The following is a 26809-nucleotide window of genomic DNA, read 5'->3' on the forward strand; positions in this document are numbered from 1 at the left end:
GGGGGGGGGTAAAAGGGGACGGAATTTTGAGGGACTGCTTACTTCGTTAAAGTTGCGCCCGCGGCGGACTTGCCGAGATCTCTCGCGAGTTCGTTTAGACTTTCGCTAGTGATTGGTGGGGAATGTTAGATTCGAGGATTACCCTGGGACGATTTGAAGTAATTGGCGGCGAAGACGGCGGACGCCGCCGGTGGACTTGAAACTTGAGAAATTCCGAATTATCAGAAAGATTTCGGGCTCGTGATTTCCGAGATTAATTCGACGTCGGAGGGACCGCGGGAAATGTCGGGAATGTATCCGTAATATTTCCAATTATTTGCAAAATTATGCTGCACATCCGCGCGGTATTTCCCGTGCAGTATCCCACCGCCGCATTCATGTAATGCGCGCTCAGTCTCTTTCTCTCGTCTCTGGCTTAGAGAGGGACGGAGAGAGAAAGAGAGAAAGCGTAGATTTTATACTCCTCCTTAAAATCCCTCAAGTGCAATGAGTTTAATTGCCCGCGATGTAACAAAATTGTTTCCTATTCGCTGGGAATTTTGCTATAATTTTGCAAAATAATTCCACTTCGCCGACGAGACGCATGTGAGGTGACGCAGCAATCGGAATTAAGTACCGGCGAAACAAAAACTTCAGGCTCCCTCGGCCGAGACTCTCATGTAATTACCTTAAAATTAATGCAAATTCCTCAACCGTAAAATCTGTGGAATATACGTAACTGCGAACTGCGGGATTCGTAAATGCGATATTAAGCGAAAACTTTTTCTACGGGCGGCTCGTTGCAGTTACCTGCGCCCGCGCGGTAAGAGATATGAACGTTTCTGCCCGGTGATAACATTTTATTTTTATCAAGGTTATGAATTAAAATTTCACCTCTCCGTTGTGTAATTTTTTAAAATCTCACGCCGCGCGTTAAATTCCACATCATGAACGTCCTCTGGCACGTCCGCGTTGTTTAATCTGGTTAAACACGGACGTTTGTCTTGTCCACTGATCAAGCTAGGGATATCCTGATCTTTTTCTTCCAAAAAAATATTAAAAGCATCACATCGGGAGAGAGAGAGAGAGAGAGAGAGAGAGAGAGGTGCGAAAAGTCGAGAACTTCCCGCTGTTGTAAAATTTGTCGAACCACGAGATAAATAGTGAAACGAGACGAAATCACGCGAGTCAAACAAACGGTACGCAGCATCGCTTCTCGTATCTTTCGAGAGGACGCGAAATTACCGAAATTAATGTCGCTCTTTTTCCCGTCGATTTTTCCTTTTAAACAACTCGACCAGACGTTAACATCATTAAATCCGGTTGTCCCGCGGCTTGCTGCACTGCGTCAAGCCCTCGGCGAGATTTTGAAGCGCGGCCGAAAAGCAAATTAATCGCCGGCTGTAACCGATGCTCGTTTGGCGGTCGGCTAAATTTACCGCGATTTATTCGCATTCAGATGCGCTTCCTCGGCACGAATAGCGCAATCTCGTGACACTAAATAAGCTCTCTGTGGCAAAGGAAAGTCGAATAGTACGTCATACACGCCGGGGCTGTCCGTCCGCTAAATATACTTGCACCAGAGAGGGCACACAAGGAGGGAGAAAGGGGAAGGGGAGAATGAGAGAGAGAAAGAGAGAAGAGGATCCCGTGTGGTTTCATACTCTATATTCGAGACCATCTGCGCGTCCGCCCGGCCAGGTTGTGCACCTTCCTCCTTTTACTCGCGTCTGGATTCCCGCGTCTCCACACGAAATCGGCCGCGCAGAAATAGCGTATTTAAGCGAAACAGATTAGCGCGTGCGGCGTGTCAAACTAATCCGAGAGATGGGACGTTCGAGGTGGAAGTAGGGGAGGGGCGACGACTGGTGACGATACAGTGTAAGTCAGGCTGAAAAAGACGTATATGGACGCGTATAGAGTGGAGACACATGTATTTATGAACTTTCTATATTCGCCAAATCTACTGTAAAATCGAGAATCAGAGCGCGCGCTGCAGCCGTTCCTTCTCGGCCGAGAGGTCGAAAATATCGACAGCATTTTTCATTTCCAATCCATTTTTTACCGCAGAAAATAATGCACCGCTCGTAGCATTGGATAAACAAGTCGCGGCGGGGGTGTCCGGATCGAAGAAACGCTCCATTAAGGGTTCCGTCGCGCGCGCCGATTGTCGGTCGGCGCGCGTTCGAATTCGCATTTTCGCATTAAAAGTCCACCAAGATGGCCATCAAATCACCGTTCTCGGCGCTGTCTCCGTCGCACCTGTCATGCAGTTTCTTTGTCCAGGGAGTGCGCACTGATCGTATTACTATTAGCGGCTGGAAGGGAAGAAACAACAACGGGCAGAGAGTAGCATGGCGTCTTGATGCGGTTTCCGCGTCGAAATGGAAAACCAATAAATTATTTCTCAGTTTGGCCGCGCGGTTTGCGATTCCCTCTCATAAGCTGTACAGTTCCCCGCTCGCCGGGAAAAATCGCGCACACTCGTTCGCGGCAACCCGCCGTTATAAACGCGCCCTTCGGTCAATGCTCATTGTGATCATCGGCGTAAACCTATTCACCTTAATTTCAGCGCGGTGTCCGCAGTATCGGGCCAAAAGTGCCAGCGCCGAATGGATCTCACGAGCGCGGGAGAGGTGCGCTTTAACCTTTCGTCGGCACACTTACTTTTTGCCGCTTTCAGCACACCGGGTCTGTGAGAACTTCTCGCCGATATGCCCTCACTTAAAGATATATCACCCGTAACTCAAAATAAAACCCGTAACTGAAAAACTTATGAATAAATTAGAAATTGATCTATATTGCACTTAAAAGTGGCCAAAAGTTAGACGGTAATTCGGAGAGCTTGGACAAAAAGTTATTATTTTACTTTAAAAGAGGTTGCAAGGTGAAATGAGTTTGATAGAAGAATTCGATAAAATTTGCACCGTGTGCATGGATTGAAATATTATTTAAGTCATTGCCTTTGCAATTAGTAAAAAAAATTACGACGACAGACAGTAGTCGTAAAAAGAAGAATTATTATTAATTGTTACTAAGAGTAGAATCGATAGATACTTATCGACAGGTCACGAGCGTACCGCCGCAGAACGTTTCGTCGATGTTTTTGCGAAACAGTTGGAAAATGTTGAAAAATTTGCATTTCACCAGCTCTCAGTAGTAAGTGGATTTAGCGACCGGCTGTTTTAACGGGCGAACACGGTTTTTGCAGGATACTCTATTCTCCGTGTCGACTGTGCGGAATTGCAAAAAGCTTTTACAGAAGAGGCACGCGTGCAAATTCATCTCAGACCGATCGTCACGAAACGAAATCACGGTGAAATAATAATAGCGGATCTCGCGGGTGTGTTTGCACGCAGCTCCGTACCGTCACCGCCAATTATCGCTCGCGGAAAGCTAATTCGCGCGCGACATCATAATACTCACATTGTTCCTATTTTTCCTCATTTTTTGTTCGACTTCTTTTTACTTTCGTCAGTCCGTTTTCCGAATTACGATCTGTTTCCGGCAATCCCCGTTGTATCCACGCACGCGTACTTTCATGGCGTAAAAGCTTTTGCAATCCTGTGTAGTCAATAGTTTGTTCTAGAAAGACTATGGAACTGTTCAATCAGTTGAGCAACTCCCGGAAATCCCTTTAGCTTGATAGCATTTAAATTCGCGCACAGGACCTGTGTTGGAAAGTACTACCAAATCCAATATTTTTGGATTACAAGTATAATTGTACACAACGGTCTTCACGAGGTGTGTACGCGAAACTGCCGTTGAAATGGATTCCAGTACTGAATGTTACTTTTTCAATTGGCCGTCGGATAGATTTTCCGATCGATTTTGTTCTTATATATATATATCCTCGTTCTCGATAGAATCCTGTAAATATAAATGAAGAAAGGTTATTAGATTCGATATTTCGAAAATCGCGATATTCTTTGCATGAGGATATTTGGAGAGAAAGCGAGTAAGCAAGTGAGGGAAGGAAGATGGGTAAAGAAAAAAGATTAACTTGCAAGAAGTTAACTTCTATAATTAGTTTGAATCAGAGGAAATATCTTCTTCATAATTTGTAGCTTCTCAGTATAATTCGATGTATCAAAAGGAGATTTTATCCGATGGCAATATATTAAAATAATATAATAAAAATGTAAAGTAAAAACATGTAATAATAATGAAAATAATGAAATAATAAATCAATAAATATATAATGAAAATATTAAAATATTAAACATTATAACTTACAGGCACGTCATATAATATAATTATATTATTCGTGTTGAAAAATGGCGTCTAGATCATATGATTCAGATAGCTAATCAAACCAACCTTTCCTATAACGTTTTTCTCCATTTACATCTAGAAATCTAATCCTCGATACTGTAACGTACGTTTTGGAATTTTGAGTTCACCGTCACCGTACGACGTATCGAGGCAACTGGTATTTTTTAATTAGTACACTCGTAAAAGTTACTTTCGCAGAAAGAAGTAAACATCGTTACGTCGCTTCGGGGTTTCCCCGTTGCGACCATTTTTATTTATTCCTATAAATGCGCGCGCGTTACAGAACGCTACGCGCATAGTATGTCCCTCTTTCCGCGCGGTGCTGTCACATTCGTATTTTCCGTTATACGTTGCAAAAGCGGTCATGTATCAAAATGTCCATGCATAATGTATCTAATTATGGGACAAATTCGAGTGACCGCGATGAACTGGCGTATGTGTGTGTGCGTGCTGACACGAATGAACGAGCGAACGAAGGCATGTTAAAACGAATGCCCGAGACGATTCAGTATTTTAGCCCGGGCTTAACGAACGCCGAGAGAAAGTTCGTGGCTGAAATTACTGCGAAAGATGCACGTTACGCGGGAAATTCAAGGAAATTACAGTTGCTTAACCGCATAAATTCGCAAAGTTCCGGGGTGCACGCGAGCAATATATCATAATTAACGAATTTCACGCTGGAGAAAAATTTCCACTTCACCTGCGCGGCGGCTCGCTAGATAAAAACGAAATGAGAAAAAAGAAAGGAACTCGTCGAGATCACCCGATATCTCGTTCCTCTCGTATTTACCTGTGTGTGTCCTGAGACGAAAACGGGTCAAATCCGTCGAATTAATCGCGCACATGCCACAGTGGGATGAAAAAGCCGTAGGTCGGAAAAGTAATGAATCGTAAAAAGTGGCTGCAATTGGAAGTTTAATTGAACTGTTGAAAAATAGGTGTGATTTTTTTCTTAATTATATTTATAAATGCGCATCTAATGATGCTTTACTTTTGGTGATATCTGCGTTGTCTATCGAATTAAGCAGAGCTTTTATAACTTTAAAACTATTGACTATTGGTTTATTGTTGAAGTTTTAGTGCAATTCTTTTAAATAGTTTATGCCTTAAAATAACAAAAAAATAGATCTTTTATTTTTGGATGTATAACAAAACTAAGGAATTTTTTTTTTTAATAGAATTAACTATACAAATTAATTATACGAAAACTATGTTTTAAAAAGTCAAATGGTTGCTACATGGACGTTAATTATATAACTATCATGAAACTATGGAAAAGGAGCTGCATATTACGATGGAGTACTCTTCCATGCTATTTTTCGAATCGAATTTTGGCCATTTTTTTAAGTTTGCCGTTATTATAACGTATCCGTCAAATTATACTTCCCGCGGTGTATCCGAGCTGAATCAAGATTAATATGCGGCCACTCCCGTTGCACATGACTCTGTATATTCTAAAACGATCTATTGTCTACAAGAATTACGCGAAATGCTACATTTTTCATACTTTTATGTGTCGATGTTAGTTTTCACATGCACACAGTTTGTTGTTTTATTTTGCGTAGCTTTTAATATAAATAGTGGAATTCAAAGCGAAATGAGAGGATCACGTATCGCTGGATTAACTGCGTTTCGAAAGAGGAATATACAGGACTAGTAGGGTGGGGGAGAGGGAGGCGAAGTCCGCGGGGGATACGGTTGTTTTTCCTGTTCGTAAAAACGGGCTCGTCCGCCATTTAGCCGCGCGGCTACATAATTCATGAGCGAGTGAGCAAAGTTCGCGAAATGACGTGAAACTTTTCCGGATACGTCTAATTCTATGCGGCACACGGTGGGGCGTCCTGTTATTCCGACTGTGTCGGAGCTAACGCACCGCAGCCGCAAAGTGGAACGCACGAGCTTAACGTCGTAATTTAACGTGCCGCGTGTCGCAAGCGGCGCGCGGTAATTCCGCAGCCAACACTTTTAACGACGTCAGCCAGTAATTAATCGAAAAACACGCCCGGCGACGCCCGTCAAGAGATGCCGCGACCGTACGAATATATGTGTTTACGGAGAGGATAGCACACTACGGCTGCTTTATCGCGCCATTGCACATCAGTAAGGATCATTCAGCCGGACAAATGAAAATAAATATGCGCCGCGCTTGAAAGGGCAGCATTTTTTTCGAATTTATCAAGCGAGAGTGCATAGCGTGAGAAGGTAAAGGAAGGTCCACGGTAAATGGCTTATTTGTGAATAATATAAGCAATATTTAACATACACGTGCACACATTTGTGTATCTTTCGCGGAAGCTCGCATCAGGAGCGCAGGCACGACCTAAACCGATAAAATAGCGAAACTTCGAAGCTAGTTTGCCGCCACGAGATGGAAAAAAAGAGGCGAATATTCACACGTTAACTTGAAGCACGGAGAATTTGGATCGCATAGCTTTCAAATTGAATGTATGAAGTTGCACGGGGGCGTGCTACGTGGAAAACGTCGGTGTAACTTCCGCCCAGAAGTTAGCTCGGAGGTGATCTTCGCACGGTTAAACGGGTAAAGAGGAGTGGGGGTATGGTTTAAACAACTCCAAATTGTTATGGCACGGTGATAATGACGGCGGTAAAAGCTATATAATTGTGATTCCGTACTAAAAACAGTACAGTTACTGCGCTGAATTTTGGTCCTGTGTTCAATCTCTTTGTTGAACTTGCGTTTAACCTTTATTCAACCTGTGTTCAACCTCTTTGTTGAAACCTCTTTATTGAAACCTGCGCGGAAAAGAGGTGGCGGTTACTCCGATGTTCTTTAGCAAATTTTTGCTTGGATCAGGTAAATTTTACTTGGATGAAATCAATATCTTACTTTTATATTATTATACTCTTTTATATCATTATGCAAATATTTTAAGTAGCCGTAAAATAGATTATATCTAACTTTACTTAATTCACCTATTTAAAAAATTGATTTATTTGATTTATTAATTATTCGGTTTAAACGTATAACGGCATAATTTTAATATTTTATAACGCCACGAAAAATTAATAATGGATTTGGCAAATTTGATTTCACACCGATAGAAAGGGAAAAAATTAGTATCATGCATATACTGCCTATTGCAATCATGAAATAATGAATACCGCTCTTACCCATTTAGAAACCTACAGGTGAATTTAAATGATAAAATTCTGCGTGTTATCTGCATGTGTCAACTCTTAAATATTTAATATTAAATATAATAATATTATAACGTGTTAATATTAAATTAATTTTATATTCATTTTAACGTAAATTCAATCTTTTTAAATTAATATTAAAATATTGGATTTGTGAACTCCTTATTCGTGGACTGTATTGGATTCATGAACTCCGAACTCGTAAATTGTATTATAATTTAAATTGATTTAAACTATAATAATTTTTCTATATAATAATAATATATTTGTCTATGCAATGTGCTATGTAGGCAATACGTAAATTATCCATGTAGACGTAATTTTTAAAATTTGCACAATTCTGATTTAAATCTTAAATTTTACAACATAGTAGTAATTAAGATAGCAAAATAGGTTTAATTTCAATTTTAACCCTTTGCACTCCAGCCTAGTAATGCATAGAGGCTATTAGTTCCAAGTACATACCTATGATGTAGAAGAAAAATAGAGTCGTTTCAATAAAACAAAATTTTTATTTCTTAGCTATTTTATAACAAAACATATTCTAACTTATATTATAAAAGAAAAACATAAATTTTAGGACTTAAAATTTCTTAAAGTGCCGAGGCAGCAAAACAACCATGTCGCCGCTACGGCGACAGCGGAGTGCAAAGGGTTAATAGTATAACTTACTTTGACTTTGGTGATGTTTTAAATTTCCGTTTTTGCTATTTTAACATCAAAACAGGATGTTCATGAGTGACATTAAAATTAAATATGTAAAATTGATGATTTAAGACAGAAGTTAATAAGTTAACATCGTCAGGTTTTGATTAGTCCATAGACCATTTGAGTGGGCCCAAACCGTCTTTAAAAACATCAAGATTTCGACTAGAGATGAAAAATGGTAACGTGGAATAATTTCCGCGAAATTCAAAGCGCGTCCACGCGAAAGAAACTCCGCTTTTTCGGAGCGGTTGAAATCGATCGGACGACGTCGTTAATATAATTCGTGAAAGAGACGCGTTTGTAGGTTTTTTTTCACACATACAGCTTTTTACCGGTTCTGCGGATAACGTCCAAAGGAGTTCCGAGATCTCGAATGCTTTCGGAGGTAATCGTCCGTTACACTTTCCGCGAACCCGAACGCATAAGTCACTATTTTCAGTCGTGACTGAAAAAAAGGAGAAAGAGGAGAAGAAAGGGAGAAAAAAATACGGGGGATACACACGGACGAAGCGGTTAATCGATTAGCGATAAGCCGCCGCGAGGATTGTGGTTCACTCGTGGTTTCGTCAAGCGTTCGTCCAGCGTTGTTTTATTAAAAATACACGGCACGTAAACCTTCGAAAATAATGAAACTTTCTTGATGGCCTTTAAACTTTTGCTATTTGTTTTCACCGGCCTCCCGGGGCTTATCCCTGTGTATCACTCTTTCTTTCTCCCTCTCGTTATCTTTCTGTGGCGATGCGATGCTTGAGATTTAAAGTTGAACATAAAGGGAAAGAGAACGAAAAAAAAAACGAAGATAGAAAAAGAGAAAGGAGAAAAAAGAGCGAGACAAAAGCGGGCAGCGCAAAAACAAAGAACAAAAGCGATATTGTAGGTGGCGTATTTAAGTTTCGTCGGAATAATAAGCGAAGCTCCGCTTATTACCTGCTGCTCGTATTTATCGCAACAATTTTATTGCAACTTTGTTATTGGAGAACGTTCGCGCTCCCCTCGCCCGTCGTGCTCGAGATCCGTACGGCCGATTTTTTTCATTCTCCCGCGGACGAGGAAAGTGCCGGTTTAATAACCCGGTGCTGAAAGTAATGCCTGCTTATAAAAAGTTACTGCGACGGATAATGCTCCCCGGGAGTGTAGCAACGTTAGCAACGAGCTTCGAAGACCGCACCGGCGTTCGCCAATTGAAATCACTGTTCGAAAGTCGCTCGCAGGTGGCACCGGCTCTGTTCTTTATTCGACGCTCCAGTGCCGAAAATTGCACACAGCTTGAACATTTTTCTATTTAGTTCTCTATTATTAAATGTTTATCCAGCAAGTTATCATGTTTTTTACGCACGACGAATTTCGATCGCGCGACAATCTCGTTCTGAACTCTTTAAGGCCCAGTATACATAATAATGTACATTAATTTGGGGCTTTCCTCAAATTTCGTCTGTTGATAAAGTAACGGTTCCGTCGATATAATATTATCAATCCATCTTAAATAAAGTTATATTCGCCGTCTTAACCCATGAAATAGTGTCTTTCCAGCTGAATACCAATACATGCGATCGAATGTAGAACAAAGTCGTCGACGCTCGGATTTATATCAAGTTATTTGTGAAGAAACGTAAGCATAATCTATTTACGAAAATTTTGTCCGATATTCTTCAACAACTGTGTTATAAACAAGCGGAAAATAAATATTTTTTTAAATAAAGCAATTTTAATATTTTCTCAATTTTATATCTTAAATGCCCAATATATCAAGTTATGTATATTAAGAAATTCGTGTTTCTCGACGGCCAATTTTATTCGGACAAACAAATTTTCATCGGAAAAGCCCTTTAAGATGTTCTTATGAATTGCAACATTTTACGCCAATAGGATCGATGTGTGCGCCTTAAAGGGTTAAACTGCGCTCCGAGCAAGACGAACTCGCTTCGGAGAAGTTGTTTATTTGCGAGAAATATTAACGATCAAAAGGTGGCTCGTGATGAAAAGTTGCGACGTACATAAGAAAATTTGTTGCGGAAACATACGACTTTCGAGTGATTAGAACATCTTTTTGGATTGGATTTCGGGGAGGCGTGGAGAAAATAATCAGTCACAGTCTTGGAGCGTAAGTGTGTATATACTCAGTTCCAAGCCCCATTAATGCAATTTGAAAAATTGCATCCACTCTTTCAAGTGCTGAGAGGCTGAGAGTAATGGCTCAAGGAGCAGCGGTACAGTGGATGAACGCGTGATATACACTCCCCCGTACAAAAGGTCGGTAATCTAAGGTTAAAGCATTAAAATATCTCGCGTCTCCCTCGAGAAAACTTTACGCGCACGATAATGAATTGCTGCGCGTTGGCTCGACCATGTCGAAGACTCAATCCACTCTCCTGCGACAAATGCAGCAATAAATTAATTAATAAATGCATTATATTAATGATTTAATATTCATGGAATATTCAACTCGGTGTTTCGTGTCGCAAAATGCTGGGAGAAAAGAGAAACAGCTACTTTATTTACGGTGTACGCGGCGCGAACGACGTATGGGCGCGAAATGATTTTAAGCCCTCCAATTGCCGGGCGTGTAACAAACAAATCCATGAAATTCTCGTTGTTCATGGGCACGCACGTGCGCCCGGAAGAGTTTTCGCACGGGATTTTAATATTTTTGCATCTTCAACATACCGAAATCTCGCCCGTTCTTTTTGTATTATGTTTTTTACTCCTGTCAGTGAGGACCGAAAGCGCATGCGTTTCTGATAAATTCGTATGCTTGTACGCTCAATATCGCGTCACGTATCACACACGTATCAACATGATTCATCGATATATATTATTCTGTTCTGTAGGGGTTTTATATATGGAAAAACGTAGAGAATGCGTTTAAAAAATAAATACCCCGATCGCGTGGAATTTGGATTACCAAATATTTGCTGTTATTCACTGCTTGTAAACAACAGGCGTGTTAAGGGAGAAATTTGATTATTACGTCGCGTATTTCGAAATGGTTTCTCATAACTTTTGTCCATAATTGTTTGAAGCTAATTACGTGCTCTTGATAAAAGACGGTAATTCAATGTATAGTATAACAAAAAGCACATGAAAGAGTAAAATATATTTTGATATATATAATTGGTTTAGTTAATTGACGAATAGAGGTCTTCTTTGGAAAGCTTCGCGAATATCGTATACGACAGTAACCTCACAAGATTGAAAAGACCGATCGGTGTACCGTTAATATTACTTCACGTCGCACGCAATTTTCAAAGATTTTACAGAGGATCTGTAACAGTCGCACGGTATTATATGGACGCCGCTTTACCGTAATAAAGAAGAAGTGGGGTGGACGAAGTCACTTTATTCAAATATTTTCCGAACGTTATTGGACGCCGACGTCGTTTATGAGCTTTACTGGTACACTCTTGAAAAATACGATCTTCCGGTGTCGATAATGGTATCCTCATTATTCTTGCGTTCTCACCATCGTGTAAAATAAAATCTTGATCAGCGTCGTCGAGGCCACGGGGAGGTAGAGGGTGAGGGGAAGGAGCGGAAGTGTTTTTTTGACACGATTTTACAAATATTTTCGGGCACTCGGGCGGCGCCCGATTACGCCTTCGCCGAGAAACAGGTCAAGAAGTGCTAGCTTAGATCGAAAGGTACAAAGCTAATATCTGGGATTTATCACGCGTGTTCTGCCGCAACCTCCGGCAGGAAATCGCGAACGGAAATTTCATCGTCGCGAAATGCGAACAATATTCCTCGACATCGCGCTGTGGTGTCGAAACGCGCGCGCGCCTGACGCTTGAATGTAGTTTACCTCACGTCCGTCATGATTAATTGTACATTTTATTAATTCGTAATCGCGTGATATTGAGGAACAACAACAACAATAACAAGAACGGCGGTAAATAAACCACGGGTGGATTCTCGAACAATTAATTAGCGGTAATTACCCGTGGTAGCTCGAAACTTTGGCACTCGATATTACGACTTGAATTTCACGCGGAGTATTTACGGGAATCTGTGGGTATCCCGTCGAACTTTCGTTCGAATTTCGCTTTATTGATCGTTACTGCGAACGATTCGAGAATTCAATTTTTCACCCTTCGATCGATTCCCACTCGTGCGATCTCTCCTTTCTCGCCTCGACGCTCCAGACAAAAAGTGGCGCGCGACTTAAGGAAATGTCCACAACTTGTCCATATAACTCAAAATAATGAAACAATTATAAAAATATCGACCATTTTGTTTTGAAAGTACGGCGGTGTAAAGTTAATTTAACTTACGAGCACGCCTAATTCAACTCCGTTTCAAATTAACATTTATTATTTAGGTGGTGAAATAAATGTATGGAAAAATTTTGCCGGATAAATACTAAATGTATGAGTGGCCCTCTTGATGTGCGCTATTGAAAACACAGCACTAATGGGCAATACATCTTTAACATCGTTTTCGATTTATCTCGCACTCTCTCTCTCTCTCTCTGTCGCTCGACATTTACGCCGATTTCTTTCCCGCGTTTCTTGCATGTCTCGCGTTAAGCGAGCTGGCTTGACTCCAATTCCGTCAATTTCACCGCTACATTTGAACTTCTTACACGTGGCGAGCGCGGGCGTTCCTTTTACAAATTTTCGCGGCGTTTCTGCGGAAATCCAGTCGCGGCTTTCACGCGTTTTACACATATATCATTTTCTTCAACTTTCATCCGTCCGGAATAATGGCGAACGCGACGGTCGTGAGGTCGTCGTTAACGACGAACGGCCTGTCGGCAAAGGTCGTCGACCAGACAACTTCCCACCGGCATCTCCTAACGAATTCACCTCTCGCCGTCCGCCTCGTCTGCGGTAAATACCGGCTTTGAAAAATAGGCGTCAAATCAAAGCAGTCGTTACGAGGTCGAACGAGGTTTAACGGTCGCCCGCTCAAAGCCTCCCGTCGTACCGGGGGGATTCTCGTTAAGAGGCTTTCCGCTGGACTTTAACCACCCTCGCGCGCGTACGCCACGATCGTCCCTGCACAAACATTTGTACGCGTGGGATATAGATTTTTTCCTCGGTTTCTTCCTTCCTTCCGACCGGGCGAAATAAATGACGGTCTTGCGGGAATCCACGTGACACGGACGGATAACCACCTCGCTCTCTGCGACTGTCGGGCAGAAATAAAATTAAACAGACAAGATGACGCATTCAATATAGCCAGCCACGAGCGACACGCATGGCTGTCGCTGGCTTGCAACGTACCGTAAATTTTCATGGATGAAAAGTGATCGTGCAGGGGCCCGATGGAATCGGCGGCTACTTTTTAGCCGTGTGTCGACGGTCTGCGGACATCTCTTTACCGTACTTCAGCGTTTCGGCGCGCGCGAAGAACGATCGACGGAAATGACATGGATGCCGATACTTGAGCGGGGGGGGGGGGGCCTTTTTGGCGAGATTGTATTATTNTTCAAGTGATGAGAAGGGAAAGAACGATACATATATATGTACGCGGAAGAAAAATAATGTCGATTCGAGACTTATATTCTCATATATATATATATATATGCAAAAATATATAAACTTATACGAAGACAGAGTTTACTTACATGAAGAAATTCTATATACTTCCACTAAAAATATTATATTCTTGTTATTCAAGAATAATTTTTATTAATTGACAATTATAATGACATCTTCAAACTAGTACAATTATTAGTTCGAAAATCATTCTTTCTATCTAATATCATTTCCTCTTAATTCATAAAAATTATTCTTAAATAACAAGAACGTAGTATTTCGAATGAGACTAGATAGAATTTCTTTTTGCAAGCAAATTTTATCTTCAAATACGATTATATCCTCACTTATATATGAAAATATAAGTCTTGCATTTCGATATTAATTTGTTTTTTGTATAAAAATATACAAAAATAACGCGCAACGTTTTAAATATGCGTCTGGTAACGATTACGCGATGTTGCGTGCCAGCTTGTAAATAACGAAAAAGTTATTCAAATATTGCGTGTGTGGATTTATATCGTTTTCCGTTTTAATATTTTCCACTAAAAAGATGGAAAATAATTTATTTATCAGAGCTAAGCTATTAGCGTGAAATAGAATTCATTGCACCGCAATTAAAACGTTTGTTAATATACTCTATTGCTTGTAACACATATGATATACGAATACTTACTCATTTTTTTGTACATATTTTATAATAATTAACAATGTTTGTCTTTTGTCAGAAACTTTTTGTTAATTAAAAAAATGGAACTTAAGCTCAAAATATCATAGCTGGTACCATTCGATTGCTATAATACCTTTCTCGACAAAGGACGGTTATACATTTTTTCTATTTCTCGTACGTTTTATGTTTTCGCGAAACGAAATAATAAACGCGCGTGAAATCGAATTCCGTGCCGCGGTAAAAATAATGCGATTAGCGGATTTAATTATAATGTCGCCGATCTGCGCAAGAATAGTCTATCGTTTATTAAAATATTAACGTGCGGTCAGACGCCACGCGTGAAAAATAGAACGCGAGCAGAGAAGTTCGTCTCATATTCATGCGCAGGTGAGCTTACATCGTTACAAAGTTCGGCCCCGTAAAGGCCATCGTGATTTAATGCCAATTTCTCGGCGCATCTAACGGCAGTTACCTCGAGGATAGTCGATGACCTCCGGCGCCGAAAACTCGGGCTGGTTTCAACATCCCCATGATAAGGGACTGGACTCGTTACATTTCACGGAAAATTACGCGCGCGGCAGATACATAGTCACCGCTGGTTGGTTGGTTGGCTGATCGCTTACCGGAAAGATTGCTGTAGAACACGCATATCGATATATCGCCGACGCTGCTGATTGTCTCGAACTATCTGTGAAAGACTACGTAATTATGTCGATCCGGGGCTTAACGGAAGGACGGATTGCGATAATGCGGATTGTGACGTGACAATATATACAATCTGTTCACAATGATATTATTATTGAAATATAATACTTAGCGTATAAATAGGCGAAGTGCGCTTTACTAAAATTGACTCACCGACTGGAAATACATATCTGATGTATCGGAATAATCTGGTTTTTGTAACTCGCATCCTTAATCCTTCGTTGGCACACTTATTTTTTGCTGCTTGGTTTGGCATACCGAGTCCATGAGACCCTTTTTTGTATGATGTGCCCTTACTTAAATATCTATAAATGTGTTTATCCAGCGTACAGATATTACAATCTTGAATGCACAAAAGATGAATCTATAATTATTATTTCTGAAATAGATAGTTGTTTTTAAAATAATTTCAAACCGTCGTTTGGAAATAGGTAATTTATGTGTAAGGTAGAAGAGAAAATGTATCGCATGTTTAAAGAAAAGAGTTCTATGTTTAAATGTACGATAATTTACGATTCAATAACTATAAAATCTTAAGTTCTCACCTGAGTCAATTTTATCTAAAATATCTAAAAAATATTTATTCGGTTGATATTGATAACTTGTTTATTTATATTAATAAACACATTTTCGCACGGAGAAAGAATTTCATTTAAATGAGAGAATACAAATTTTGTTAAATCTGTAGCACATGAAAGCAATTTATATTATCCTGTTTAAATAAAACAATTTATATTTAAGTAAATATGTTATTAATATTTACCGAATAAATATTTTCTAATTATAAATATTTTTCTTTCAACCTGTCAAACTGGGTTAACACGGCAACGCGTAAACAATGTTCTGGAATAATTATTAATAATACCTCAAAAATCTACCTCTGGCATCTTTGTAACTTTCGCCGCCATTTTGGAAAATACAATGTCCACCACCTGTATGGCGCGATGTTCTTTATAAATTAAATAATACTCGTAGCAAATTAACGCGCAGATAAACCGGGCGTTGAGCGTTACGGAAAAAGTCGGTATTATTTTATTATTGCGCACACACACAAACACAAGCAACAACGTCGTTATATTTGTAATCACGGTTACAAAACATTACGGTTTTGAAAGTAATATATTAAAAAAATTAACGAGCTGGGCGATATGGCGTTTCGCAACAGAAACAAAGCTGTCCACGAAATATTATCGTTCACCATCACCAATAGTCGTTACTTTATCTGCGATATTATTATTCTCACTCGCGAGTCCCTTGTTTAAAAATCTCTCCCATGTTTAAAAATCAAAGTGCGCTCACAATTCGTTTTGCAATCATTCTTAGAATACACAATAAAATTATAGGAAAATACGTTTCTATTTTTTAGCAAGTAATAAATTTACGTAGGCACGCCTTGATATTGCCACTGAAAGTCAAGCATTCTATGGACCGACCATCTCAATCGAGTGCATTATTATCGTCCGTGCAACTGTGAATTCGGTCGATATAATTGCATCAATAAACGTAATGGACGTAATCAATCGAGTAAGCACTTCTTCCGTCAATCGTGTGATTTACTCACGACCGAGCCGACACTTATTCAAACGAGAATATTCAAACCGCCGGCGCTCGGCGCATGTCCGCCGCGGCAATTCGCTTGATTGCCAGCGGCGCATGCTTCAATATTTGTTCTACCGCGCGTCATTGTTATAATATTATCGCTTTTTTTTTTCGTCCCGTATGTCCCGAAAGCGAGCCGGTACGCGTGACGCTTGCGACACGTCGCCTACTCCGCTTTCCCGCGAATGAAAAATCACTCGGTGTTTCATTCAGTAATATAATCGATAATTCGCGATTCCTTTCAGAATATCCCGCTGCAGTGACGGCGGAAATAGTCGATGTTAACATGAACTCGTTGGACGGCACGACGGGAAAGCCGCTGGACGTCGACCTGCCGCCGACCCTGCCGATGAGCTTCGGCACGGAAAATTCGACATCGGTTTCGGCGCAATCAGGCTCCAAAGCCTTGATGCCCTGCGTCGTTCACAACCTGGGAGAGGGCACGGTAAGGCGCACAAACCGACCCGTTCAACCCGTCGATCGACGTATGACGATTTAGCATGCAAATGAGCGCTCTCGTGTTGTTGACGGCTCCTCGCCGTTCGTTGATTCGATTTTATTTTACGCACATATACGCGTGTTATTATAATGTATACACACATTATATTCGTATATTATAACAATATGTTTACGCAGGCTGGGGCAATAACTGCTTCCATCTTGAATGTTTTCGAAGAACGCGGATATTTTATTAACGACTCGGATAAAAGTTGGAAATTGTTTGCCTTCGTGGAAAATGTTGATATTAATTTCTGTTACGTAGAATTCCCTCCTACTCTCGTAGTTTCGAAAAAACATTCGAGGCAATAATAGATTATAGTCTCACTCTGTGTATTCATATATTGCTTCTACGGTGCAAGAATTTCCTCGATGTAAAAGAGAGTCGCCTCGTTCACTCTCGTTAACGTATTCGCGTCAATCGACGGATTAACGGTTTTTAGATAAGTACAACGTGATTATATAACCACCGATACATTTTGTTATCGTATTAATTACTACAAACGCGATTTCTCCGCAACTCGCAGCATCATTACGCCACTCAGATTACACTCATTAATTAGTCTCGATGTCGGTATAATCAATATCAACGTATGATACATAATCGAATTTTACTTTAAAACATTAATGATGCGAACGTGTAATTCTAATCAATGAAAATGATCATTTATTGTTAACATTCAATTTTACATAGGAAAGAGGGGGGAGGGGGGTGTACGCCACTGAAGAATTGCGGTGAGATTAACGCTATATAAACTCTAAAAATGCTTCATTTTCCGACTTGCGAGCGGCTGAATGATCGCTTCAACTCAAACACTAGAGTGAATTTAATTGAATTGATTTTTACTCTTTCACTTTATGCGGAAACGTCCAACGCTTGGAGTGCCAGCGTAGAGTGATAATCGATAGAATAGTTGGACCGATATCAGCGACCACCGTCATTCGGTGATATCGATGTAAAGTCGTGGCAACATTGAATCACAATTGGGTCAATAGTAGTTCAATGGCGAGCGCAACAACGCCGTTAGGACAAACATTATTCTCCACGGTTGCCGCGATACGAGATTGACGTGCATATCGATAATATCATTGATCCGGTTTTTGCACGATAATCGAAATAGACAATTTGATCGAGCGAGTCGGATTTCATTTTTCCTAGAGATCATCAATTCGGCACGATTAGGGAGAACGTACAATTCCAGCCATAAAGATTGAGACTCATATTTTCTCGACACGATTCGAAACGACGTCCCGAGTCGAAATCTTGGCCTTACGTTAAATCTTTGATTCTACAACACAGTAGGAGTTGAGATAGCAAAATAAGTTTAATCTCAAGTCTAATAACATGAAAAACATAATTTACTCCTACTTTGATCCTAATGATATCTTAAATCTCAGTTTTAGCGTCAAAATACGTTGCTGAAGATAATATTAAAATTAAAGGTTCAAGAGAGAAGTTAATAAGTGTCAGTATCAAAGTGGATTTTTATTAGTTTATAAGCCATCTAGGTGGTCTAATAAACTATTTTTAAGAGTGTCAAAGTAGCGGAAAAATTTCGTTCCGGGAGACCGATGGAAAAATTCGTTTTCGAGAAATTCCCAGAGGAGAAGTTTTCCCATTGGAGGTAGGATGTGTTCTGAAAGATACCGAAAAAAAAAAAAACTAGAGTCAAAGTTTATTTCACGAAAGGTGTGTCAACCTGCATGCCAGCTATCGCATAAGCCCGTGTGTCGGCGGATGTTGTGAGTGTCGCGCAACGTAAATCCGGGATTTTGAAATTTCTTCTGCCGACAACAACCGCCACCGATGAGTCGCTTCGGCGCTTCGCCATTGCGCGCTCCTTCCTTCGGCTGATCTCGGAGACAAAGCGACGCTACGCTTATTTGCACCTTAATTAGGTATGCAGGACGAACGGCAGCAGCGGCGGCGCAGTCCTCGCAGTTGTGCGGGGTAAAAGCATTAGTGTCATCTAATTTCGGCGTGACAAGATAAAAGCGGGGATAAACAAGATTTTATTCGGCCTTCGCAGCGAGGTATTTTCATCTTCGACGCTTCTTCCCAAGAATCCTAATAATACAACAAGGGCTTCCTTCGGGATCGATGATACTGCCGAGCAAATAGCTCTTCGTGTCGGATAGAAAATATGTACCTGAACAATAGAGAGAAAAGGAGAGAGAGAAAGAGAGAGAGAGAGAGAGAGAGAGTGTGTGTATGCAAATGCAGAGATTGCTTATAAATAATACTATCTTTCTTCTACGGAGTGCATTTTATCTGTACTATTTTCTGCAAAAGATTCAACGCAGAATCGTCGGGAGAACGCGTACATGAATTGTGCTGTTTGCTGGCATACATCTTCTGCTTCCTCGCTGTTTGTCCTTGTCCGTTTGTGCTGACCGATTTACTTAATATAGCGTGTATTGTTCAATTTTTTTCACTTTGAGTAGCCGTTAAACGACGATCATCGTGTCGTGCTGCTTACCGCGAATAGTAAAAGTAAAGATACGCGGTTATCTCGCGCGACCAAAGAATTACAAATGAGAGAAGCAATGTGTTACCGTATGAGATCAATGGTAATAATAATTTCACTATCAAATACGAACAATATCAATATATATATATATATATATATATATCGACGCCGACGGTTAAATATATACATCACGTTAGGTCACACTTCGCCCACAAAGGCTGCGTCAAACAACACGATATGTAATACGATATTGATCGATAAAAATCCTTTCAACCGGACTAAATGCCTTTTTTGCAACATTATTATTTCACGATGTTGTAGCACGAGTGGATGAATAAAGTGCTGCGCACGCCGAAATTCCGCCTAATATCGGGGGGTTCGGCTCACTCTCGAGACGCGTTACGCACGTACGGTGTTTTATACCGTACTATTCGCAAAACCGTTACGTGCAACTTCGTGGATTGAGTCACTTATTCAGAAAGTTACGTAAGTCCGGTTTCGAAACATCATGAATTTCAATGAGATGCGAATGCGCACTGATGCGCTATGCGCCGATCACGGTGAGAGATTTCCGAAGCTAAAGTCGAACGGCGAATTCCGAAACCGGACGACAATTTGTTCGGGATATCGGTTACCTAAAAAAGAAATACACGAACGCGTGTGCGTGAGCGCAGGCGCGCTCTCCGATGAGAGCTCGTGAAAGACGCAGCGAGGCGCACGACTGGAAGACCTATTTTCAAAAGCATTAAAAAAAAAAGAAGGAGAAAAAAAAGAAAGGAAATATACTGCGATCACGCTGGCGGCGCGAGCGCGTTTTCCGCCGCATAAAATTCCACGGCGGGCAAATCCCCAGTCTCGCGGCGACGCGATTCCGCGGTGAGAGAATTAATGCGACGATTACAAGTTTAAAGCGCCGTTTAATTAATCCGATGTTTTATGCGACTGCATTCGCGGCTCCTTACAGGACAGCAGCTTCACAATGTGAGCGAACGGGTCCAGCCCGAGCGTAGCGAAACTCTTCCGGTTGTTCGTGGCTAACGTTGTTATCAAGTTTGCCTTTCTTTGTTTGCCGCGATAACTCCCCGCTCTCCCTCGCATATCAACGCGAGAGAAGTTTTTCCCAGCGCGGAAGAGCGGCGACACGCGGATTTACGCGTCGACCGGCCGGACGACGGCAGTATCTGGAATGGAAAGAGCACCCCTCCCCCCCCGGCCCTCGAGAGAGGGAACTCTCGCTCGCGAAAAAGTGCTTGCGAATAATCGCGGGCGGACGCATTAAAAAAAGAGAGAGAGAGAGAGAGAGCACCAAAGGTGCCGTCACGCCGGCGGGCGGACGGGATATGTCAGCGCGGGGCCTGTCATAATTTAATGCAACTGACATTTGCCCGCCACAATGTCGCGTTGATTTAACATGCGGCGCAAACACGTAGCAATACAATCAAATAGAGTTTAATGAAGCGTTTAATGAACCTATTGCTTGTTCAATTTCATTTACTACCACCACACACGGGTGCGCGCGCCTGCACGTGAGAATAAGCGAGCGCGTTTCCAAGTTGGATAACGCGCTGTGCGGGGGATATTAATTATTAACTATGTATGAAATAACTTGAATAATGGGCGGCTCTCGTCGATTCGCAGGAGTGACGGTAAAGACTCGCCGGCGCGAATTACCATGTTGTTTTACGTGATCGTCCGCGGCCGTTTTCCGCTCACCGCTCGCAATTCGTCGCGTCGCATAGGCGTGTATTTTTAACGATTCATCGCGCCGTTTGATAATATTAACAATGTTGCCGCGCAAAGTTTCCCTCACAATGACGATCTGGAGATCTTCACGGAGATATTGCGGACTTGGATAATAAGATCCCGCGTGCTTCAGGCGGAAGCTTGAAAAAAATGCTAAAAGCATCTCGGAAGAATGCGATCCACTCACGCCCGCGATGTTTGACCGTTTCCAGAATTTCCAGAATTTTATTCATTAATGTGTGTGAATATATACAGGGTGTCCCGGACCAACAAGTACAAGCCTCGTGAGGGCGTAGAACGGATTGAGGTGAACAAGAAAGTCACCTACCATTTTGCAAACAGCGCGCAAAACTTCGAGTTATTAATGATTCGAAACGGCCGTATATAGAGGTTGCTTTAATTAATCATTCGAAATTTTGCGTGTTGCTTGCAAAATAGCGCAGAGGACTTTTCTGCTCATCTCAATCTGTTCTGCGCCCTTACGAAGTTTGTCCTTATTGGTCTAAGACGCTTTATATATATATATATATATATATATTGGCTTTTACATATATATATATATATATATATTGGCTTCGCCCCGGATGGTCTTATTAGAAAATAGTTCTCTTTACTTCCTGGACGTGGTTACGGTTAGGTGTAAATTGCCGCGCGACCGAAATTTCAAACCGTAATATTGCATTAACGCAACGATAAATTTCGAACGCCATTCGGTTAATCCAATATTTGCGGCGTTTTATTCGCAATTATTTACGCGCGATCGCGAAATATACGCGACGGTGCGCACGACACGTTTTCGCATTATAAAACATGAAAAATCGCGCACATGAATATCCTTCTTCTTCAACCTCGTTACTTTAATTCAAAGAGATGACGGGACGACGTCCTTCGGGGCCCGCATGCCGAGAAAATATCGAGGAAAAATACGTCGCGGGATCGTCTTCGTACGTAAAGACAAATAACTGCGGAGTTGTGGACTGTATTTGCATACTATGAATATTTCCCGCACGGAGGAGGAGGAGGACGAGGAGAGGAAGAGAATCCTACGTGTACGCAAATTATTCGCTTTAATGTCGCTGTAATTCGCGTGTCGTGCACGAGAGCGGACGCGCGAAGGCGTAACAAGGTTTTCTCGCGCGTGTTTTCTATCGGAGCGATCCGGCGCGATGGGGAAGCTATCTTTTGACGCCGAGAGCGGGCGCGTAATTTGCGATTTGAATTATTCCACGGCGATTGAAGCGCGTCGCGTTTCGCCGAGAGGCACGGCCGATTTATCGGCAAGCGCAAGAGCGTGGCGATGGTATCGCGCGCGCGGGCTAGGAGATATTAAAATCGCGCGTAAATTCCCTCGGTTATCGCTTCGAAAAGTCGATCGGAATCGACGCGTCGTTTGTCAGTCCTGCGGCCGTCCGCTTGTTCCTCGGGCGATGTTCCGGAAGTTATTACGGAATTATTACGCCCTTCTCCCACGAGCGCTCGAGAATAATTGGCGCGTTATGGGACGTAGAGGAGAGCAGGCGCGTGAGTCAAACGGACGCAGGTGGAAATCGATAGGGACGGCCTCGTCGAACGACTCGCCCGGCGCATATATACCACCACCCTGTCGTTGTCGGATGCTGCACGCGCGTCGTTTCGCGGAACATATAAGATTTCATTGCCGCAAACTGGAGCGAACGGGATGGGAGAAGGCGAGGCGATGCGATACGATACACCGGGACACGGAGCGCCACAAAGAGCGTCGCCGGGAGTCGGCTGATGCACCATAATAATAAGGGTCAGAGCGCGCTTTTCCGTTTTATCGATTTTGTATTTTAGAGAAAATTAGATTCTCCCACGTGGTACACTAGCGACGGCTATACGTAGCTCTCTCTCTCTCCCTCTCTCTCTCTCTCTCACCGTTACGGGCGATGAGGAGCTCGTGCATACGTTCGGAGCCACGACGGACGTGAATTATGACGGTATATGCGGATAACAATGCGAGGATAACAAATGGGTTATCGCGTCTAAGTAAGGATTTTCCTGATGCGACTGAAATTCTGTTTATTCGAGCCACCGAATGTTGTCGGTTCTCTAACTGAATCGAGAAGTGAGAAATTATAATGCAACATGCCCGCACGTTAATACTTCCGAAAAAGAGGAATGGAACGAAATCTTTCCGTTCATTCGAGCCACCGAATATTGTCGTTCTGGTAGCGAAAAGTGGGAGATTATGACGAATAACGGTCCACCCGTTAATATTTGCGATGCCGAGATGAGATCTTCCGGTATCACGGACGATATATTCCCATTTACAGATATTTTAAAGACGTGCGAATGTCCTCGCATATATTACAGACTGCTTTCAGATATGTAAAAGACTCTCCTCTCGGGTTTCCTTTTTGGCGTTGTTTTGGATTTCATCAGCGAGCGACGTCGGTATAAGCTCTGGACCCAATGCAGTAAGACGAATATATGGCGATACTATGGCGATGATAACGGTACGGGCGGGGGATCGATACTCACAGCGGAGATTTAAATCTGCGTTAACGCGGAACTCGGACGTCAAACTCGCCGTAAGTTGGAACCCGCACGGCTCGCTCACACGCTCTTGTCCTCTTTCAGTAATCCATTTTTTTTCGTTCGAGCGAACGGAAGTAACGACGTTACTATTCCGAATGGGAGTTGCTGGTAGGTTGCGGAAATACAATCACAGTCGGCGAACTGGGTCGCACGGCCAACCTTTTTATCTGTAATTTACAGCAATATTTGGAATTCGTTCAAGTAGAGACAAGGAGAGAAAGAGAAAGAACGAATGAGTAAATGAAAGAGGGAGGGAAGTAGAGAGAAAGACAGAAACAGAGCGAAGAAGAGCGAGCGAGCGAGCAAGAGAGAGAGAGAGAGAGAGAGAGACGGCTCTGGTATAAATCTAATTATAACAGGACCGGCTAGATTGCGGAACTCCGCAATTCGGAGTCGTCTCAATATGAAAATACGATATTCTGGCTTCTATGTATCGGCCATCTTAATGAAGTCCGATTGCGGGTATTTTACGACCGTATACAAAATGTCGGAAGATTGCCTGGATAACAAATCAAGCGGTGCTGGTAATTCGTGAAATTCCGCGATTGTACCTGGGGGAGGCGACATACGACGACAAGTGAAAGAGCTGGTGATTGCGACTGGTTGAACGCTGAAGCTGGGAAAAAAAAGAATTTCGAGTAATAATTCGTCCGGACACATATACACGCACACACACGGTCGGACGTTGAAGATTATACGACATAATCCTAACGTACATAAAACAATGTGGAATTTGTATTCATTTTCGGTGACACAGACATGGAAATGCGGGTGGTTTAAATATGTATGGATTTCCGTATCCTTTTCGTTTTCAAATCGAGTCGTTCGTATGCACAAAAATGTATTCCTTCCGCAAACAATGCGTCCCCCCCCCCTTTATTAATACGGTATTATGTTTTCATAAATTTTTATGTAAATCCGGTCTCGTTCCATTTCTCCCGTGTTTATTCATCGCGCAATGCTGAAAAATCAACGATGGAAATTTAACCGGGGGGGGGGGGGGGGGGGGGGGNAGTGGAAGATAGAATCCCTATTCTTATGTTATTTTTCGCGTGCCGCAATACAAGATCGCAAAGTAAAGAGTGCCACCCTGTACACAAGAGCTGACCTACTTAACGTTGCCGCTTCGGAAAACGTTGAATATCTTATAGGAAGGTACTTATTTGATTTTACGTGGTTGCGAAGGTTTATTGGACCAACTCGAACGTATTTGCTCTATTCTTTCCTCGCGGTGACGGCAAATCGTTACGCCTCTCGCCAGATACTTAACTCTCTAATGCTAAAGTCAGGTCAGATTTATCCCACGGCTTCGTTCATTTTACAGCGCGCACACGTTGTGTCTCCCCTTTTCTATTTCCATCCCTTAAAGAATGTAAATTTCACGTATTTACTTCTTTCGTTCGTTTTCTACATTGATTACATGAAACATAAACAAAATAGAGCCTTCGGTCGGGTTTGACCTCGCCTTCCCGGACACGTTGAAAATCCACTTTGTCATTAGATGGTTAACGTTGCACACGGTTGCCCTCGTTGAAGAATTTCAAGAATCAAGATTAAGATCAGGCTACTTTTCCCCGGCGTTTCCGCGAAATTCTCGCGGGTATCAATTACCATCTCGCCGACGGGGGTGGAATGTCCGACGTACTTTTTTTTTCTTTTACCGCTGTGTGCGGAGTATCGCGCACGGTATTTGCACGGAGAGCGGCGAACGTGAGAGAGGTGAAGATACCGAAGGAATAACGCCGGGCGAGTAATAAGAAAAAAGTATGAAATAATTACTCACTCGGCGCGCGCTCCTGTCGTCGCGTTCAAAGCAGCGCGTTCGTATTCGCGCGGAGCGTCGTCATCACATCAAACGCAATCTTTTTTTCACCTGTGTCGCGCCTTCGAAAGCGACCGACTTATAGCTGAGTGAAAAAAAGAGATGGCAGAACAAATATCTCGCACAACTCGCCTCTTTCCCTCTCTCTCTCGCGCGCGCGCGCGCACATTCCTCGTTCATTAATACCGTGCGCTGAAGCACCGTGGAAGAGGCCGTATACACGGTGCCATTAAAATATTCAAATCAAAGCGAGCGCCGCGGCTTTTGTTGCGCGCAATATCTCCTCCCCTCCCCGGACGGTTTTCCTCTCGCGGAAAGTCGATTTTCATTTCGTTCCTTCGAGCGAACACGCGCGCGGGGAGTAATCCGCGCGGAAGTGCGGGACACCGTCGCCGCAACGGCCAAGTGCTCGCGGTTTGTAACTCGTTACGCGCGGTGGGAGCATTTTCACGGCGAAGGGTTAGAGGGAGGAGAGTATGATTGGCGGGTGCGGAAGGGCGGCGGACGAGCGAATGGTCGCGCGCGGGAGGAAGGGGAGAAAAGCGCGGACGGTCACATTGTGCGCGGGTGAAAACTCTCTTTGGGAATCGCTAACGACCTGTATCCCGGTAATTGGGCGCCTGGGATCGGCTGCGCATGAAAGCGACGCCCGGGCGTCGCGAATGTCCCCACGTCGTGCGCTGCATTTCGTAGCCGGATATCGCTCAATAAGCGTGAGTCGCGGCAGAGCCGGATTCTACGGCGGATAAACAGCTATATGCTCGCCGAGGCATTCGGTATTCGGAGGTGCGAGCGCACACCTGCTCGCGCGCATCTGTAAGACGAGAAATCGCGACCGACCGACCGACCGACCGACGGAGCACCCGGCGCGCCCGACTTCCGGAGAATTTTAAGTCTACTCTCTCGGTAGAGTACATAGTGCATCGGCTGGTGCAGCAGGTGCATCGAGGCCTGCCAGAAAGATGAAGTATGCGCGTTATCGTTGTCACGTCATTTTTCGACGGTTAAATAAAATAGCGCGCGCGACGCGGAGCTCGCCCGTCAATTTGCACGGCCGGCCTCGTTGTGTGCCACGTCGTAGACCGAGTATTTTCGATCTTGTCAGCGTAAAATTTGCCGTGCTCTCGAATCGTTTTCTTCCCCG

At 42.7% G+C, this 26809-nt stretch overlaps 1 protein-coding gene across 2 annotated transcripts in view; it reads left to right on the plus strand.

The window, feature by feature from the left end:
• The window catches only part of LOC106744295 (hemicentin-2-like), a 104933-nt gene that overhangs the window by 45912 nt on the left and 32212 nt on the right, over window positions 1-26809 (plus strand). For both annotated transcript variants that reach the window (XM_014618947.1, XM_014618948.1), the window contains exon 3: window positions 16818-17017. In XM_014618947.1, the coding sequence (XP_014474433.1) occupies window positions 16818-17017 (200 nt within the window). The remainder of the gene's footprint in view (window positions 1-16817; window positions 17018-26809) is intronic.

The sequence above is a fragment of the Dinoponera quadriceps genome, unplaced genomic scaffold, assembly GCF_001313825.1.
Source record: "Dinoponera quadriceps isolate SergipeBrazil2010 unplaced genomic scaffold, ASM131382v1 scaffold707, whole genome shotgun sequence".
NCBI lineage: Eukaryota > Metazoa > Arthropoda > Insecta > Hymenoptera > Formicidae > Dinoponera > Dinoponera quadriceps.